Genomic DNA, 18,282 nt, shown 5'->3' with positions numbered 1-18,282 from the left:
GCCGAAAGACGATTTAAAATATTTAAGTTTTTAAGGTAAAAAGACCGAAAGTTTTAAAAAAGATTTGACTTTTGAAGCGAAAAAGATCAAGTTTTAACAAAAAGGTAATTTTCAACTAAATATTTAAATATTAAACTAAAAAATTTACATTTTTGATTAAAAAAATATAAATTTTCAACCAAAAATGAAATTGTTAAATGTTAAGGCTGAAAAGTTAATTTTTAATAATAAAAAAATAATTTTAAACAAGTTGAATTTAACCAAATAGACGAATTTTAAATAAAATAAATTAATATTCTAACAAATAGTTGTTATTTAGGATAAATTTTCAACCAAAAGAAAAAGTATTTTAAAAGAAAAATTTCACTTTTTAACCAAAAAGGTGATTTTTTAACCAAAATTATTCTTCTAACAAAAAAGACGAATTTTATATTAATTAAATACACGAATTTTAACAAAATTGTTGAATTTTTGGAGACAAAAGAACGAGTGTTGTAAAAAACAGTTGAATCTTCAACCAAAAAGGATCAAGTTTTAACCAAAAACGGAAAATTTTAAATTTCAGTTCAAAAATTAATTTTCAACAAATTAGTTTTATTTCCAACCAAAGAATAGAGTTCTTAACAAAAAAATAGAATTTTTAAATAATTAGTTCCACTTTCAACCAATTAGATAACTTTTTGGACAAAAAAAAAGATGATTTAAAAAAAAAAGTTCAACCTTCAACTAATCAGTTGAATTTCAACCAAAAACAGATGAATTTCAAGGAAAATCTAATAGTGGGTATTTCAACAGACAAATATTTTAATTTTCTACGAAAATAGTTAAATTTTCTACACAAAAGGACGAATTTTTATCAAAAAATTTGAATCCTGAAACAAAAGATTCATTTTTAAGCAAATAGTTGATTAAGCAGATTAATTTTCCACAAAAAAAGCCAAAAAAAACGAATTTCCTTCAAAATAGTTAAGTTTTCAACTAAATATAATAGACTTTTCAACCAACAAAAAAAAAAAGAACTTTTAACAAAAAATAATTGGATTTTATTATTGGGTAATAGTTTTAATTTTTATTTCACCCCACTCTTTTTATTCATTGAAGGAGTCTCTACAAATTTCTTTGTTACATTTTTAATAAAAATGTTTTATTTCGGAATAATACCATTATGATTTGTATAAACAATACTTTTAATGAATAACATTTTTTAAAAAACGTATCAATGAGATTGGTAGAGAATATTTTATAAATCATTTTGACCAAAAGCTCAATTTTTGGGCTTAAGATAACCAGTGAACATAATAAAGGTGTTCTGGATCATAAAAAAAATCAAAACTTGCGAAAGTATGTCAGTGTCATAAAAATTCTTCCTTATAAAATAGTTAATATGAGGTGAGAGGTTATTAAACTATAATCTATGAGGAATTCGATATTACGCCCACGCACCTCGTCATACATAAATTGTAGAGTGAGAGCAGATTTTCCAACTCCTCCACTTCCAACCATGATGACCTTGTGCAATGCCTGAGTAGCTCCTGGTTTTTTTGACATTTTTGCTTATGCCTATTAAACAAGAATATTTTATTTAATGATTGTAAAAGTATCGACAACAGTAATTGAATGATTGTGAATTCTCTTTTGTTAAAGCTCCTTCGACTTTAACGAACACATTCTCATCACGTATCTCATGCTTCGCACTCTAGTTTATCCCTGAAATTTTATATCATTCACATAAATGTATATTATTATAATTCGTAACTTGCATTGGTATTAAAACAGACGAAATTTCATTGTCCCGTTTAAAAAAATTTGAAAACATTTTTTGCAATTCATTTTGAATTCTCCCTAAATTATTATTATATTATCCTAAATTTGGTACATTCTTCTAAATTTACTCAATTATATTCATTCAATAAAGTTTTTAAAAGTTTTTATTTCATTCATTTTGAAGTCTTTAAAACTCGCCCTAAATTTGGAGGCATTTGATTAAATTCTTTTTAAGTTTCTTTAATTTTTCCCTAATTAATTTCAAATTTATTGAATTATGATTGTACAAAATGTTGAACTGATTTATTTTGAAAGTGGTTAGTTTAAATAAGTTTGTTTTGGCAAAGTTATATTAAAATTTTTTTAAACCAATTGAAAATTGTACATTTCAGTATTTTTTAAAAATATATTTAATTTATAATATATTATCATAAAACTATTCAGCTTCTACGTTTTTAATTTTTTAAAGAATGGTTGCGTATCAAATTCCTTGATTCAGAAAGTGCGCTTTAAATACTTTGAATCATAATATTTGTATATTTGTCATGTTTTGAATTTGAAAATATAAACGAGAAAAAAGCCTTTTTGGAGACTAAAAAAAACTGGTAAATTTCGGCATGCTAAAAGTTAAAAAAAAAAAAACGGCCTGTCATACGAAAAAAATAGGTAAAGAGAATTTTGTAGCTACGTTTTGGAACATACGCCCTTATGAATATTTTAATTTGTCTTGTGCCGTTTCTCCAAACAATCAATTTCATTATTTATAATATTATTTTTTACGATTAAAACGAAAACCACGCATTTTATCAGGAAATTATTTCAACAAAAATTTTTAGATTTTTTGGTATTAAAGAACCTTTCTCTTTATATCTTGTGTCATTTTACCGAAAAATCTAATTTTTTTATTTTTAATGTTGTTATTCACGATTAAAATATAAACTACTAATCATATAAAAAAAATATTTATAAAAATTGTTGTTCTCTACTTTCGGTAAACAAATTTTATCTATTTATTTTTTCTTAGCTTGTGTCATGTGTGGAAAATTTAAGTTTTGTATTTTCTCTCTTTTTTTTATAAATAAAACAAAAACTACGTGTCCTATAAAAAATTGATTCATAAAAAATTTGTCGATATTTTTTGGGTGCATAATGTTTGTCTTATAATTTTTTTTCTACCTTGCATAGTTTGACAACAAAATACAATTTTTTATTACTTTTTGTTTGATCAAAATTTGAATAATCAATTATTCGAAAAAATTCGAAAAGTTGTTATGATAATCTCGTAGGGCTTTCACAAAGCAACGTTTTTCTTTTCTAGACTTTTTTTCGTATCATGCGTTGTTTTGCCTTAAATCGTTCATTTTAGTTTGTTTTTCTGGATTTTGAAAATGCTATAACTCTAGTAATTTTTGATTTTTCAACGAAAGTCATTAGAATAAATTGTTAAATTTTTTTAATTCTATGAATAACCGTATAGAGAATTTTTGAATTTTTAAAAAAGTGGTCTTAAAAATATTTAAAATGTGCCCACTTTTTGAATTTCTATCCAGAATGGCTGGCTAAAGAACTTGACCTTTAGTTGTGGACACTAAAAACCTGTTTTCCGGATTCAGGGGGTCTCAAAACGTGGACATTTGACAAAAACTGGGGGGGGGGGGGTCAAATTTTACACAAATCTAATACCTTCTCTGATGAGAATGTAAAAATGGAACGCTAAAGATGAAAAATGTTCTACTTGAGGTAATAAAAACTGAGCTGCAAATAAAAGCACTCAAAGTGGAACTGTTAAATTTTAAACTTTTAAAATTGAAATTGAAAAGTTTTTAATTAAAAAAATTTGTATTCAAATGCTCAATAATTTACGCGTATAAAATTGAAGGTACTAAAAATTTTCGATATAAAAAAATATCAATCCACGTTATCATTTTCAATGTCCTAATTTAAAATATCAATCAATGAACTTTAAAATTTCCAAAATTATATCATTTTAAGAAACTTTAAGCTAGAAACATTAAATATTTAAAAATTGAAAAAATGTTAACTGAACACTTCTTAAATTAGAAATTCTATTATTTTCTTTCTAAATAGTTTAAACATCCTTGGAAAGCTTCAAAATTTTATTTCAAAATCTTGAGAAATCTAGAAGTTGTTTTAAATTTAAAATTATTTTGGAAATTTTTACAGAACTTCTAAATATCTTTTAAAATTAATTGATTTTTTTTTACAATTTTCAGACAATCCTGCAAATGTTAGAAAATTTCTTTCCAAATTGGATGTACAAATAAAAATTCAACATTTATTATTTGTAAGCGAAATTTGAATAATTTTAAGAGATATGTAGAAGTTTCGAAAAGATTCAAACTTAATATAAAATTTGAAATAATAGCCTAATATAAAACAAAATGTAGATTTTCACAAATTTTCACAAATTTTCAACAACAAAATTAGATTATTTTCAAGAATTGTGTAAGGCTTCAAAAGAATAAAAACATTTTCTTAAGATTCATAGGAAAATTAAAAATAATTTTTCATTTTGAAAAATTATTTTAAGACAATATTTAAAAAGTTTTTCAAAGATTTAAACAAAACATTCAAAAAAGACTCTAGAAGATTTTAAGAAAACTTTCTAAAATTTGCATGATAATGTTCAATCTTTTTGAAACTCCTAAATATCTCTTAAAATTACTCCAATTTTTTCTACAAATGTTAATTTGTAAATGAACATTTACAAATGAACGTTAAAATCAGAAAAATCTTAAATTTTGAACTGATTTAAAATCGGTTTGTCAAATCGCTTTTGTTCACTTTTTATTACTTAAAGTACAGATAAATTAAAAAAAAATTATTTATTTGTTAAACAAAAATGTTTTTCATTCAAAATTTTCAACGTAAAAGGCTTTCATTTTTTATTTGTTCAACTCTTTAAGAAAGCATTTAAAAATTGTTTAAATTTAAAATGTAAGCTTAGAAATACAAATTTTAAATGGAAAATTTTTTAATGAAATAATTTGGAATTACGCATTGTAAGCTAAATAATAGCATAATTGAAAAACATAAAAATTCAACTAATTATTTAAAAACTGTTGAAATCGAATCTTTAACTGGAATAGTCGAATTTTTAATCAAAAACGTGAATTTTCACACAAGAAGATCAATTTTCAACCAAAAATAGAACACTTAAATCTGTAAAACAAATTAATTAATAAAAAATTGATGAATTTTCAACTAAAATGTAAATTATTCATCTCGAATAGTTAAATTTTAAACAAAAGAATAAATTTTAAACTAAAAAGATGAATTTTTATCAAAAGAGTCCAAATTTCAACAAAGTAGTTTTATTTTCCACTAAAAATATGAAATTTTTAAAACTAAAATGACAAATATTTAAATGGAAGACTTAAATTTTTAACCAAAATATGAAATTTCAAAACAAGAAGATTAATTTTCTACCAAAAAAGACGATTTTTCGACAAAATACATGAATTTTGAACTAAAAAGCATCATTTTTCAACTAGAAATGAAATAGTTAAATTTTTATTTTTAAAAACTAATTTTTCACACACAGAAAAAACTAATTTTCAACCAATTAGTTTTTTACTTAAAAATAAGAGGATGATTTTTCAACTAAAATCATGAACATTTAAATCGAATACTTGAATATTCAAATCAAAAGATTAATTTTCCATCGAAAAATGCGATTTTTGAACAAAATACATGAATTTTCAAGTAAAAAGGACAAATTTTCAACTAAAATGATGAATCTTTTAATTAGAATAGTTGAATTAAAAAAAAAAAGATACATTTTTAACAAAAAATATTAATTTCTACAAAAAAGACGAATTTTCTACTAAAAAAAGATAATTTTATAATAAAAAATGGAATAGTTTAATTTTTACATAAAAAATTAATGTCCAACAAAAGAGATGAGTTTTCAATTCAAATTATATAATCATGGAATATTCAGTTGGAATAGTTTGTTACATTTTTATTTTAAAAAAGTAATTTTCTACAACAAAAAATAACTTATTTCAAAAATAATAGTTACATTTTCAAAGAAAGTGATGAATTTTCAACTTAAATAACGAATCTTCAGCTGGAAAAGTTAAATTTTAAATCAAAAAGATGAATTTTCAACTAAAAAATATCATTTTTTCACTAGAAATTCAATACTTAAATTATTATTTAAAAAAAATATTGTTCAACTAAAAAGATGAATTTTTAAACAAAATAATGGAATATTCATCTGGAACAAAATAGATCAAGTTTCCACTGAAATTTTTAAACTTTCATTAAAAAACACTAATTTTCAGCTAAAGAAAGAAAGAATTTTCGACAGCATAGTTCATTTTACCAATTAAACTGATGAATTTGAATTTAAAAAATTATGTTTTTTAAATAATTGTCAACCAAGCAGTTAAATATTCATATAAAAAAGGATGAATTCTGTAAGAAACATGTAGTAGTCGATATTTAAACCCAGAAAGATTTCAATTTTTAATCAAAAACAGTTGAATTCAACAAAAAAGACGACATTTAACATTTGTTAAATTTTCAACTAAGAAAGATTTTTCAGCCAAGAGAGAGAAAAAATCGCAAACAAACTGTTGAATTTTAAACCAAAAAAAGTCTTTTCAAGCAGAAATTTAAATTTGTTACCAAACAGATTAGATTTTTAATAAAATCATTTTACAAATGAAAAATAATTGTTATTCCATTGTATATTTGATTAAAAAAAGAAAAACGCTGTAGAAAAAACTCCCTAACATCTTGATCGTGAAATCTTCAATACTTTCTGAAATTTTAAAATACACTATATTCTTTAAAATATTTTTAAATGCTTAAAATCCCGTACAACATCTTGAAAAATAGAATATATTTTTTAATTCATTTAAAAAGGTTTAAATCTTAAAAATCCTAAAATATTTAAAAATTTCCCGTTCTGTCAATGTTGAAGTTTCAGTTTAAACAATGGAATAAATTCACACTCAGTAATAAAAAAAAACTGAAATGGAAAAAATATTAAGGAAATAAATTTCTAGAATACATTTTTGAGATGATATTCGGCCAGAGAATGATTAAAAAATTTACGAGGTATGTTACAGACTTCTAGAGAAGAGAATTTCCCACAAGATGTTGGGATCACGATGCAGATTGATTAGAGAGATGTGAAAAATTTCTGCGAAATGCTCTCTTAGTTCCATTAGTGTTAAGAAAGACAGGATATGGAAATTATCTTGTCGGCGTGGGAAATCTTTCGTAAAGGGTCAAGTGTACGTAATTATAGCGAACCAGCTGAATAACTCTGGTCTCCAGAACAAACATAAATTCTACTTTATGCAATGGAATCAATTATTTTTCTTTCACATTTTCTCTTAGAACAGTAACATTAATGTATCAGAGAAAATGTAGAACATTTGCATCAAAAATCCGTGAAGAAATATACTTTTCAAGTTTTACTTTCACATTCTTAGAGGCACAACCAAATTTATTTCCAGCTTTTTTTTGCATTTAAATACTGATTTTTTTAGATACAATTTTGACTAACGGGATTAATTTTAATATTTATACTATATCTAAAGATAAAAATGTAATCAAAGGAAACGGTGGAATTTTTAACACGAAAAAATGAATGATTTAATATTTTCTTTCAAAAGAATTGAGTTTTAAACTAAATTGATAAATCTTCAATTAAAAATATGGATTTTTAATAAAGCGGTCCTACTTTTAACCAAATAGTTGAATTTTTAACCAAAAATGTGAAAATTTCTACTAAAAAAAATATATATTTGCAAAACGAAAAGAAGAATTTTCAACATACGGATTATATTTTCAACAAAGGAAAATTTTTCAGTCAAAAAATAACAAAAATTGAAACCAAACTGGTGTATTTGAAAAAAAAACAGACGAACTTTTTATAAATCCTTTGAATTTTCAATACAAAATATTTAAAATTTCGGTTGAATCTTAAACTAAAACAGATTAATTTTCAAATATATAGTTGAATTTTTAACTAAAAAAGATTACATTTCTGACAAAAGAAATAAATTTTCAAACATAGAGTTGAAATTTTTACCAAGAAAGATTTTTTTGTAAAGAAATTAAGAAAATTGTCAAGCAAAAAAGACCAATTTCCTACAAAACAGTTGAATTTTCAACAAAAAAATTAATTTTCAACAAAACTGACAGAACCGATTACCGGCGGAAACTTTAACTTCGACTAATAGAGATTTTTAATTGAAATCAAGGTAGGGTAGAATTCTACGAAAAAAGCGAATCTTCAACGAAATAGTTGAATCCTTCACCGAAACAAATTATTTTCGCACCAAACAATTGCATTTTTAACTAAGGATGATTTTTCAGTAAAAAAAAAATGAAATTAAACTATTGTATTTTTCCGACCGAAAGACGAATTTTCTACCAAACAGTTGAATTTCCAACCCAAAAAGACGAATTTTTAACAAGACAATCGAATGCTCAATCAAAAGAAATTAATTTTCGAACAAATAGTTATATTTATAATAAAATAACCAAAAATCGTGAAGCTTTTCACATTTTTAAATGTTTTTTTTGTTCTTTTTTTCAGATTGCAAAAGGAACATTTTATGGTAGTTGTCCAAATTTTCTGAAAGAAATTCTTGAATTATCATTCAGATAGTTGCAGTTTGCGTTTGATTTTTTAACCAAAAAAGACGAATTTTCAAAATAAAAAAAATAAACAGTTTAATTTTCAGCCAAGGAAAAAAATGACAATCAAATTGTTGAATTTTTAATTTAGAAATACGAATTTGAGGCAATAGAAACTTAAATAAACTTTGGAATAAATCTATTTTGCACTAAAAAAATATCAACTTTTAACCCAAAAAATGTAAAAAATCAATTTTCAACTAAAATGATAAATATTTAACTGGAATACTTGAATTTTTAACCGACAAGATAATTTTTTAACAAAAAGATTAACTTGCAAAGAAAAAGATAATTTTGTACAAAAAAAAAAAGATTTTTAACACAATATGTGAGTTTTTAACAAAAGAGTTGAATTTTCAATTAAAAAAGACAGATTTTCATCCAAATTGTTGAATTTTGAACAAGAAAAGATCAATTTTCAACTAAAACTGGACATTTAAATTATCAGTTGAAGAAATTAATTTTCAATCGCACTGATGAATTTTCAACTAAAACTATGAATCTTTTAACGATAAAGATTAATCTTCTACAAAAGAAGGCGAACTTTTCACAAAGTATATAAATTTTCAAACAAATTGTCTAATTTTTAAATAAAAAAAAATCAATTTTCAACCAAACAGTTGAATTTTCATCCCAAAAGATACATTTTTCACCAAAAATAGAACAGCTAAACTTTTTGAAAATAATCGGATTCTTAACAATAAAAATGGATTTTCAATAAAGCAAATTATGTTTTCAAGCAGAGATGAATTTTCAATTAAAATGCTGAATCTTTAAAAAAAATTAACAAAAGAATTTAATATTTCACCAAATAGTTGAATCTTTACCTATAATAATTAATTTTTTGACTAAAAATATTAATTTTCAACCAAGGAGATTAATTTCTAACAAAAATATGAATTTTCAACTAATAATGAGAAATTGTTAGTAAAAAAATGAATGTTCAACTAAAGAGATGAATTTTTATTTAAAATAATGGAATATTCAACTGGAATAATAGTTACATTTTCATTTAAAAAAAAAAAAATTTCAACCAAAAAATATTCAAAGAAATATCAAGTTTTTAATAAAGCAGCTCAGTTTTCAACTAAAGAAATAAATTTTGAATTAAAACGATGAATCTTTAACAAACATACAAAATTAATTTTTAAAAAAGAATTTAACTTTACATCAAATAATTTAATTTCAAATCTAAAAGATGAATTTTCAATTAAAATTATAATTATTTAACTGGAATACTTATATTTTTAACCGAAAAGAAGAATTTTTAAACAAAAAACGTCAATAAAGTGATAATTTTTTAACAAAAAAATCGAATTTTGAACAAAATACGTGAATTTTCCACGAAGTATTTGGATTTTCAATTTAAAAAACACAAATTTTCATTCAACAAAGTAATTAAATTTTCAACCAGAGATAAATTTTAAATTAAAATGAATCTTCAACCTAAAAAATTAATTTTTAATTAGAGTTTAAATTTCAGGGTGGCCGTTTTAATCGACGAAATAAATTTCCGGTCATTTCCCGGTTCGCAAATATTTTTCACGGTCAATGAATAATTTTTCATTTTGAAAAATTATTTTAAGAGAATATTTTAAAAGTTTTTCAAAGATTTAAACAAAACTTACAAAAAAGATTCTAGAAGACTTTCAGAAAACTTTCTAAAATTTGCATGATAATTTTTTATCTTTTTAAAAATCCTAATTATCTCTTAAAATTAGTCAAATTTTTTCTACAAATGCTAATTTGAAAATTATATATCAAAATTTAAAAATTTCACTTACAAAAGAAGCATTTTTTATATATAACCATTAAAATTGTAACATTCAAAGTTTAAAGCCTCTTCGAAATTTTAACGATTACAGAATTTCTATGTCAAACAATTCAGTTAAAGATTCTTTACTTTTTTTCAACATCAAAGGCTTTTATTTTTAATGGAAAATTGTTAAAGTATAAAAATTTTGAATTACGCATTGTAATCTAAATAATAGCATAATTGAGAAACATAACAATTCAACTAATTATTTAAAAACTGTTAAAAACCAACGTGGACAGATTTTTCTTCTACAAATTTGTAAAATTCTCGGTAAAAGAAAAAATTCACTGTCATTTCCTGGATTTTCCCGGTCCAAAAAAATGGAATTCTTGAATTAAAAATTTTTTAAATTAAGGTTTAACAGTTTTTTAATTCAAAAACGTTGTATTTAAATTCTCAATAATTTCCACGTGTAAAATGAAAGCTTTTCAACACTTTTCAACTAAACAATTAAAAATTAAATGCATTCTCTCCCAAACTAGATATCCAAGTTATCATTTTCAGTGCTCCTAATTGTAGAATCAATCAATGTATTTAATTTTTCAAAATTATATCATTTTAAAAAATTTTAAGCTAAAAATTTTAACAATTGACCGATTACATTTTTTTTAACTGAACTTAACATTAAAATTCAAAATTTTATTTCAAAATCTTGAAACATTAGCATGTTTGAACTTTTTTTAAAATTTTAAATTATTTTAGAAATGTTTTCATAACTTTTAAGTATCTTTTAAATTGATTTGAATTTTTTCCTACATTTTTTTTAATCCTTCAAAATTGAAACAATTTCACTTACACATTAAGCATTTTTCAAATACAACAATTAAAATTGCAACGTTCAAAGTTTAAAGATTCTTCGAAATTTTAACGATTCCAGGCTTTCTATTTCAAACAATTTAGTTGAAAATTCCTAATTTTTCAATATTTGGTTTCAATTTACTTGTCTTAAATACAAATTCAAATATTGCTAAATATTCAATAATTAATCTTTTTTTTAATTAAACATTTCAAATTGAATGGGTTAAAAATTGAATATTTTAGACGGAAACAATATTTTTAATGTAATAAACTCCTTTAATTAAGAATGTATTATTATGAAGTTATTTTTATGTTGAAAATAGTTTATAAACCTTCAGTCACACGTTCATATTTTTTTAATGATTAAGACTTTCAAATTGAAACCGTTTAAGTTTTAACGTTAAAATCTGAAAATTCTTAAACTTTGAACTGATTTAAAATCGTTTTTGTTTACTTTTTATTACTTAAAGTAGAGATAAATAAAAAACAGATTTATTAATTAAATGAAAATGTTTATTTTCCAAAATTTTCAACATTAAAGGCTTTTTTTTTTATTTGATCGAGCCTTTAAGAAAGAATTTAAAAATTCTTTAAATTAAAAATATAAGCTTAAAAATAAAAATTTTGAATGTAAAGAAATTTTTAATTACGTATTGTAAGCTAAATATTTGCATAATTGAAAAACATAGAAATTCAACTAATTATTTAAAAACTGCTGAAATCGAACGTGGACAGATTTTTCTTCTACATAACATTTTCGGTCAACAAAAAAAAATCACTGTCATTTCCCATTTTCAAAAAATTCCCGGTCATTTCCCGGTTCAGCGGCCACCCAGAAATGTTAACCAAGTATTTATATTTTTAACTACAAAAGCATGAATTCGCAATAAACAATGTAAAAAAAATTTCTATTATAATTCAGAAATATTTCATCTTTGAAATACTACTTCTGCTCTAAAAACTAGAGTTGAATTTTCAATTAAAAATTATAAAGCTTGAAACAAAAAAATAATTTTTAACAAAAGAGGTTAACTTTTAACTAAGAAGTTGAATTTTTAATTAAAAAATATGAATTCGCAACGAACAATCTTCTTTCTTTATCTAAAAATCGCATGACTGAAAAATCTTTTTGGATTAATATATCAATTATTAAATTTTTGTTGACAATTATTCTTTTTTTTTTAATTAATTTTTTAATTGTAAATTTACTTATTCCAGATTAAATTTGAACTATTTTGTTAAAAATTCATTTTTTGCAGTTAAAAATTAATTTTTTAACTGAAAATTTAACTAATACATTTTTGGCCGAATATATATATTTTTTAATTGAAAATTAAACTATTTGATTTAGAATTGATCTTTTTTGGTAGAAAATTTATGTGTGTTGTTAAATTTTTTTTTTATTTTTAAAATGAAAATTTTTTTATACCATATTTGGTTAAAAAGTTACCTTTTTTGCTTGAAAAATCACGTTTTTGTTCAAAATTTATCTATTCCAGTTAAAGATTTACCATTTTAGTTGAAAATTCTTTTTCTTTTTGTTGAAAATTAATCTTGTAATTGAAAATGTAACTATTCCATTTTTGAGTCAAAATTCATTCTTTTTAGTTGAAAGTTCAACTAAATGTTTTAAAAGTGATCTTTTTTATTTGAAAATTCGTGTATCTTGTTGAAAATTCGGTTCTTTTTTTTTGTAAAAAATTCATAATTTTAGTTGAAAATTAAACTATTTCATTTGAATTTTCATTAAGTTGGTTTGCAATCTAATTTTTATGTTGAAAAAAAAAGTTTTTTTGGATTGAAAATAGATTTTTTTTCAATGAAGATTCTTTTTTTATTTCTTTTTTAATTCACCTTTGGGTTTAAAATCCAACTATTCTAGTCAAAAATACATAATTTTATTTCAAAATTAATCTTGTTTGTTTCAAATGGAACTATTTCAGTTCAAGATTCATCAAGTTGATTGCAAATTTAATTTTTATGTAGAAAATTGTTGGTTTATTTATTGGTTGAAAATTCAACTATTCTTGCTCAAATTTCTTAATTTTTTCATTTTCTTTAAAAAAATTCACGTTCCATGTCAAAAATTCATTGTCACAAGTGAAATTATATTTCTCTACGGCAACTTCTTGCCCTAAAATAAAAACGATAATTATTTTCTAAAATTCCCTGTTCCAAATCAGCGAATGAAACGTGATAATTGTATTTTTTTTAAATATTTGTTACTGCATGTTTGAAATATCATCAATTTGATTATCAAACTTAGATCATCGAAAAAAAATTTCAGAGAAAAAAATTTCAAAAGGTTTTTCTTATAATTGGCCTGAAATAATCTGAAACTAAAAGAAACAAGACGTAGGGAAGCCATGTTATAAAAAAAAAAGATTAAGCATTTTTACAAAGCACCCTAGTAATTAGAAACCAAATTGGAATGAATCAGAGACGTGATTCACCCGGGACTGTAATCTACTCCGCCTCGATAATTGACTTCCTTCTTATACATTTTTTAACTTATGAAAGTTAGATTAGTAGTTATGAAACCAGTTCAGTTTGATAAATGAAATTAACACAAGATCCAAAATAAAATCAGTGAAAGGAGTTACATAAAACAAAACTCAACAAATGTTAACCAACAAACGCAAAGAATATCAATAAAAAAAAAGTAATTATTTAGGACCTCATATTCTACCTACCAAAAATAAAATCCAAAACTTTCTCAAATCCCGCAAGGGAAATCTGCACCAAAAAGAGAGAAAAAAACACTCCGAAACGTCACTTTTGACATCTGTCACTTCTCAATTTCAGAAAATTAAATTCTCCGAAAATCATTTTAAAAAAACGTTTGATTGACTATCCACTTTTTCCCGATTCCTGAAAATGTTTGTGAAAAGTTGAAACACGCTTGTTAATTGAAATTAATGAAACTGAATTGATTATAGGTAGAACGTTTGAGAAAAAATCGAGTTCTGGAGAGTTTGAGGTTAGGATAGCGATAGTCCGAATAGGGTAGTGATAACAATTAAAATGGTAATTAATTTCGAAGATAAAGGGCGTATACGAGTCATGAATAACGAAAAAGGCGGTGCCGCGCTGTCGGGTGATATCTTTCGATGTGTGTTAACCATTATTGATTCTCATTTCTTCGTGGCTTAGAACTACGGTTACAATTTTGGAAAACCTCTGCTGAGCGAATTTTAAATTTCACAATCAAAATCTCACTCTTTCGTGTAAATACCTTTCAGAATCGGATCACAATAAAAACTTCGAGCACTCTGTATTCACTACTTGCCACTTGTGAGTTTGCCCTGGTTCGTCACACTGCCATCGGCGTGAGTGGCGTTCCGTAAATTCCAGTGCTATAAAAAAATGTACACACGGAGTCAATTATACACTGGGGAACACTATTCACTATATTCAACTATTCGTCTCACTTTGCCGATAAAAAATTTAAAAGATTCTGCCTTTAATTCTCCATTTTTTTTGCAATTTTAAATTTGTTTAATGTACTTGAAATTTTGTTATTTTTAGGGGCTCTTTAGCTTTTTATATTCACTAACCCACTTGTATGCGTGTGTGTGATATGTGTGTTTGCCTTTGCGCGTGAAAATGTTTGAGCATTTGAGACTTTTGAGGGGTAAATTTGAGGTTGCGCTGTCACGCTCACAGCCCATTTTAGCTTGGGTGGGAGAAATCAAAGATGGCTGCACGTTGAGGGTCAAGCAACAGTACCAACAGGAGAATTCTAGCGAAAGTTCCATGAAAATAAAATTTTTTTGGTTGAATTAAAGTTTTTTAAATTAAAAAATGTAGTTTTTTTTTGTTGAAAATTCAAGTACTTGGTTGAAAGTTAAAATATTTAGTTAAACATTTATTTTATCGGCTGAAGAGTCTTCTCTTTAGTTGAAAATTGAACTATTTTGTTCAAAATTATTATTATTGTTTTTTTATTTCTAGTCTTTACATTTAAAATCGTTTTTGGTTGAAATATCAAATAATTAATAATGTTTATTTGAGGATTTATTTTTTTGTTTAACAAATCATTTCTTTTGATGAAAATTTAACTATTTTTTTTTTAAATTAGTTTTTCTTTGGTTTGAAAATTTACATTTATTAGTTGAAAAATCATTTGTTTGGATGAAAATTTAACTATTTTGTTTAAAATTAATTCCTATGGTGAAAATTCGTTTTTTGTTGTTGTTGAAAATGTACCTTTTCTTAGTTTAAACTTTAACAGTTTGGTTAGAAATTCATATTTTGTTAAAAAACTTGTCTTTCTAGTACAAAATTAATCTTCTTGTTTGAAAATTTAACTGTTTGGTTAAAAATTTTAATATTTTGTAAAAAAAATTTATTATTTTACTTGAAAATTCGACTTATGGATAGAAAATTATTTGTGTTTTGTAACAAATTCGTATTTTTTCATAGAATATCATTCTTTTTGTTTCTAAATTAATTTTTTTTGCTTAAGATTGAACTATTTTGTTGAAATCTATTTAGTTGTTTGAAAACTAATTTTTTTAACTGAAAATTTTACTATACCAATTTGGTTAAACATTTAACTATTTTGTTGAAACTCCTTTTTTTAAAATAATTTTCTTTTAGTTAAAAATTCGTGTTTTGTGAGAAAATTATTTGTTTGAGCATCAACATTTTTGGTTAGAAATTATTTTATTTGATTATAAATTAAAATATTTTGTTGGAACTTCTCTTTCTTTGGTTGAAAATTATTCTTTTGATGAAAATTAAACAATATCTTTTCTGATAAGAATGTATCTTTTTTAGTTGAAAATTAATTTCTTTGGTTGAAAATTCAAATTTTTAGTTTGAAATTAATTTGTTTGAACGAAAATTGTAATGATTTGTGAAACTTCGTTTTTCTTTGCTCGAAAATTATTTTTTTACTGATAATTTAACCATTCCATTTTTGGTTAGAAATGTATATTTTTAGGTTGAAAATTCAACTATGTGGCTGAAAATTCATGCATTTTGTAGCAAAATCGCCTTTTTTGGTAAAATATGATTCTCTTTGTTTGTAACTTCCTTTGTTTGTTTAAAACTTTAATCATTTTGTTAAAAATTATTTAGTTTTTTGAAAATTAATTATTAGTTTAATTCCTTTAGTTGAAAATTTAACACTATAAATGTGGACTATGTGGATAAACTTTAATTTTTAATTGGTATAAAAATTTTATTTTAATTTTTCCAATTTGAACTTTCGTGGAACTTTGTGCTTTGGATATTATTCTTTGTTTTTCAAAAGCAGTTTAATTGCATAATAAACACGATACAAAGAAAATGAGCGATTTTATTATTTTATTGTATAGCCTATGAAAAAAAATAATATTTAAAGATACTTATGGCAAAGATATTCTTATGGTGGAAGATAATTTTTTTTCAAGTTATTAAAAAAATAAAGTTTCATCCAATGCAACTGGCATTGTTGTTTGGCCCTCGGCGTGCAGACATCTTGAATTTCCCCCACCTAACGTGGAATACCTAATCAGGTATTTTCACATAACCACCAGCTCATTTCACTTCATTGAGCGCTGAGGGGAAAACAATGGACCAAGCGAATGGGATTCGGTCCATGTTTTCCCTATTTTGTTGCTATCATTGTAAAAACTTATTTTTTCCATATAATTGTGTTCAGAAATTAGTTTTTGGTTTTTAATTACTATTTGAAGAAATATTAAAATGACAATAATTATTATTTATTACGAAGATATAACAAAATTAAAGTGTTGTCCCATATGCATTTGGTTAAATTTTTTTCCCTCAGCCAGTGCCCCCTATTTTAAAACCTTTACGCAATGCGCATGCGTGGCGTCAACTAGTTATTTTTCGTATTTTCACTTCAACCATCAGCTAACTTCACTTCGTTAAAAGCTGAGGGGAAAACAATGAATCAAATGCATAGAACAAACCTTTATTTCTGTAATATTTTTATAATTAATCATTATTATTATCTTTTTTTTATTTCATTAAATAGTAATTAAAAAATAAAAAATATTTTTGAAATGCACTCATACAGAAAAAATTAGCTTTTACGAAGATATTAGCAAAATAGGGCAAAAATGAACTTAATCCCTTGCACTGGATTAGAGTTCTGAGCCAGTTATATTACTTTGAGAACGGTAACGAGAATGAGAATATTACTGAGAATATAACCGAGAAATAAATTCTCTGAGAATTTACGAGAATTTGAGAATTTATTTTAATTAATCGAAAATTGCATTTTTTCGTTAACTTTTCGGTTGAAAATTCAACTCTTTTTTTTAAAGTTTGTCTTTATTATTTTAAAATTTACCTGCTTTAGCAGAAATTAAATCTCTTTTTGATAAAAATGCAACTGTTTGGTTATAAATTAAGCTATTATACCACTTATAACAACATTTTTTTTGGTTTTATTACAAATTCATCTGTTTTAGTAAAAAATTGATCTTTTTTCGATGAAAATGCAACTATTTCGTAGAGAATTGTAACTATTTTGTTAAAAATTCATCCTTTTTGGTTGAAAATTCGTCTTTTTGGATTGAAAATTCAATATTTTCGTAGAAAATTACTTTTTTTTATTACAAAAATTCAATATCTGATGTTACTGAGTTCACTGGAATCTTTTTTGAATGAAAACGCAACTTTTTTTGTGATAAAAAATTCTTTTCCTTTGAGATAAATTATATATTTTTTAATCAAAATGCAACTATTTGCTAGAGAATTCAAGAATCTTGTTAAAAAGTCATCCTTTTTTGTTAAAAATTGGTCTTTTTAGATTGAAAATTGAATTTTTTTGGTAGAAAATTATTTCTTGTTAAAAAATTCAGTTTGATCATGAAAACTCGACTAAAATCATTTTCAACAGAAAATTCAACTATTGTTTTGAAAATTGATCTTTTTGATTCAAAACTTCGTCTGTTACAGAAGAAATTTCATTTTTGTATGAAAATGCAACTTTTTGGTTAAAAATCGTTCTTCTCTACTTGATAATTCGACTAATTCGTTTAAAACATTTGGTTGAATCGCTTTGTTAAGAAATCAATTTTTTTGCTAAAGATTTATATTTTAAGTTATCTTGTCGGTTAAAAGTTTAATTATCTTCTTATAAATTAATATTTTTAAATTGAAAATTCAACTATTTGGGTCAAAGTTAAGCTACATTGTGAAATTTTTTTATTGAAGGCTTATGTCTGGTTGAAAATTGAACAGTTTAGTGGGAAATACTT

At 23.8% G+C, this 18,282-nt stretch overlaps 1 protein-coding gene across 4 annotated transcripts in view; it reads right to left on the bottom strand.

Annotated features, from left to right (window-relative positions):
* LOC117174503 (ras-related protein Ral-a) overlaps positions 1-14,674 on the bottom strand; it is a 37,934-nt gene extending 23,260 nt beyond the window's left edge. The window contains exons 1-3 of one of the 4 annotated variants that reach the window (XM_033363675.1): positions 14,620-14,635; positions 14,298-14,418; positions 1,444-1,560 (exon numbers count right to left, since the gene is read on the bottom strand). In XM_033363675.1, the coding sequence (XP_033219566.1) occupies positions 1,444-1,548 (105 nt within the window). In that variant the 5' untranslated portion in view covers positions 1,549-1,560; positions 14,298-14,418; positions 14,620-14,635. Of the gene's footprint in view, positions 1-1,443; positions 1,561-13,755; positions 14,276-14,297 lie in introns of those variants that run through there. The other 3 variants (XM_033363678.1, XM_033363676.1, XM_033363677.1) reach the window with 3 other exon arrangements.
* Positions 14,675-18,282: the final 3,608 nt, after the last annotated feature.

The sequence above is a fragment of the Belonocnema kinseyi genome, chromosome 6 (assembly GCF_010883055.1).
Source record: "Belonocnema kinseyi isolate 2016_QV_RU_SX_M_011 chromosome 6, B_treatae_v1, whole genome shotgun sequence".
NCBI lineage: Eukaryota > Metazoa > Arthropoda > Insecta > Hymenoptera > Cynipidae > Belonocnema > Belonocnema kinseyi.
The sequence above is the reverse complement of the archived record's forward strand: the minus strand, read 5'-3'. Positions and strand labels throughout refer to the sequence as shown.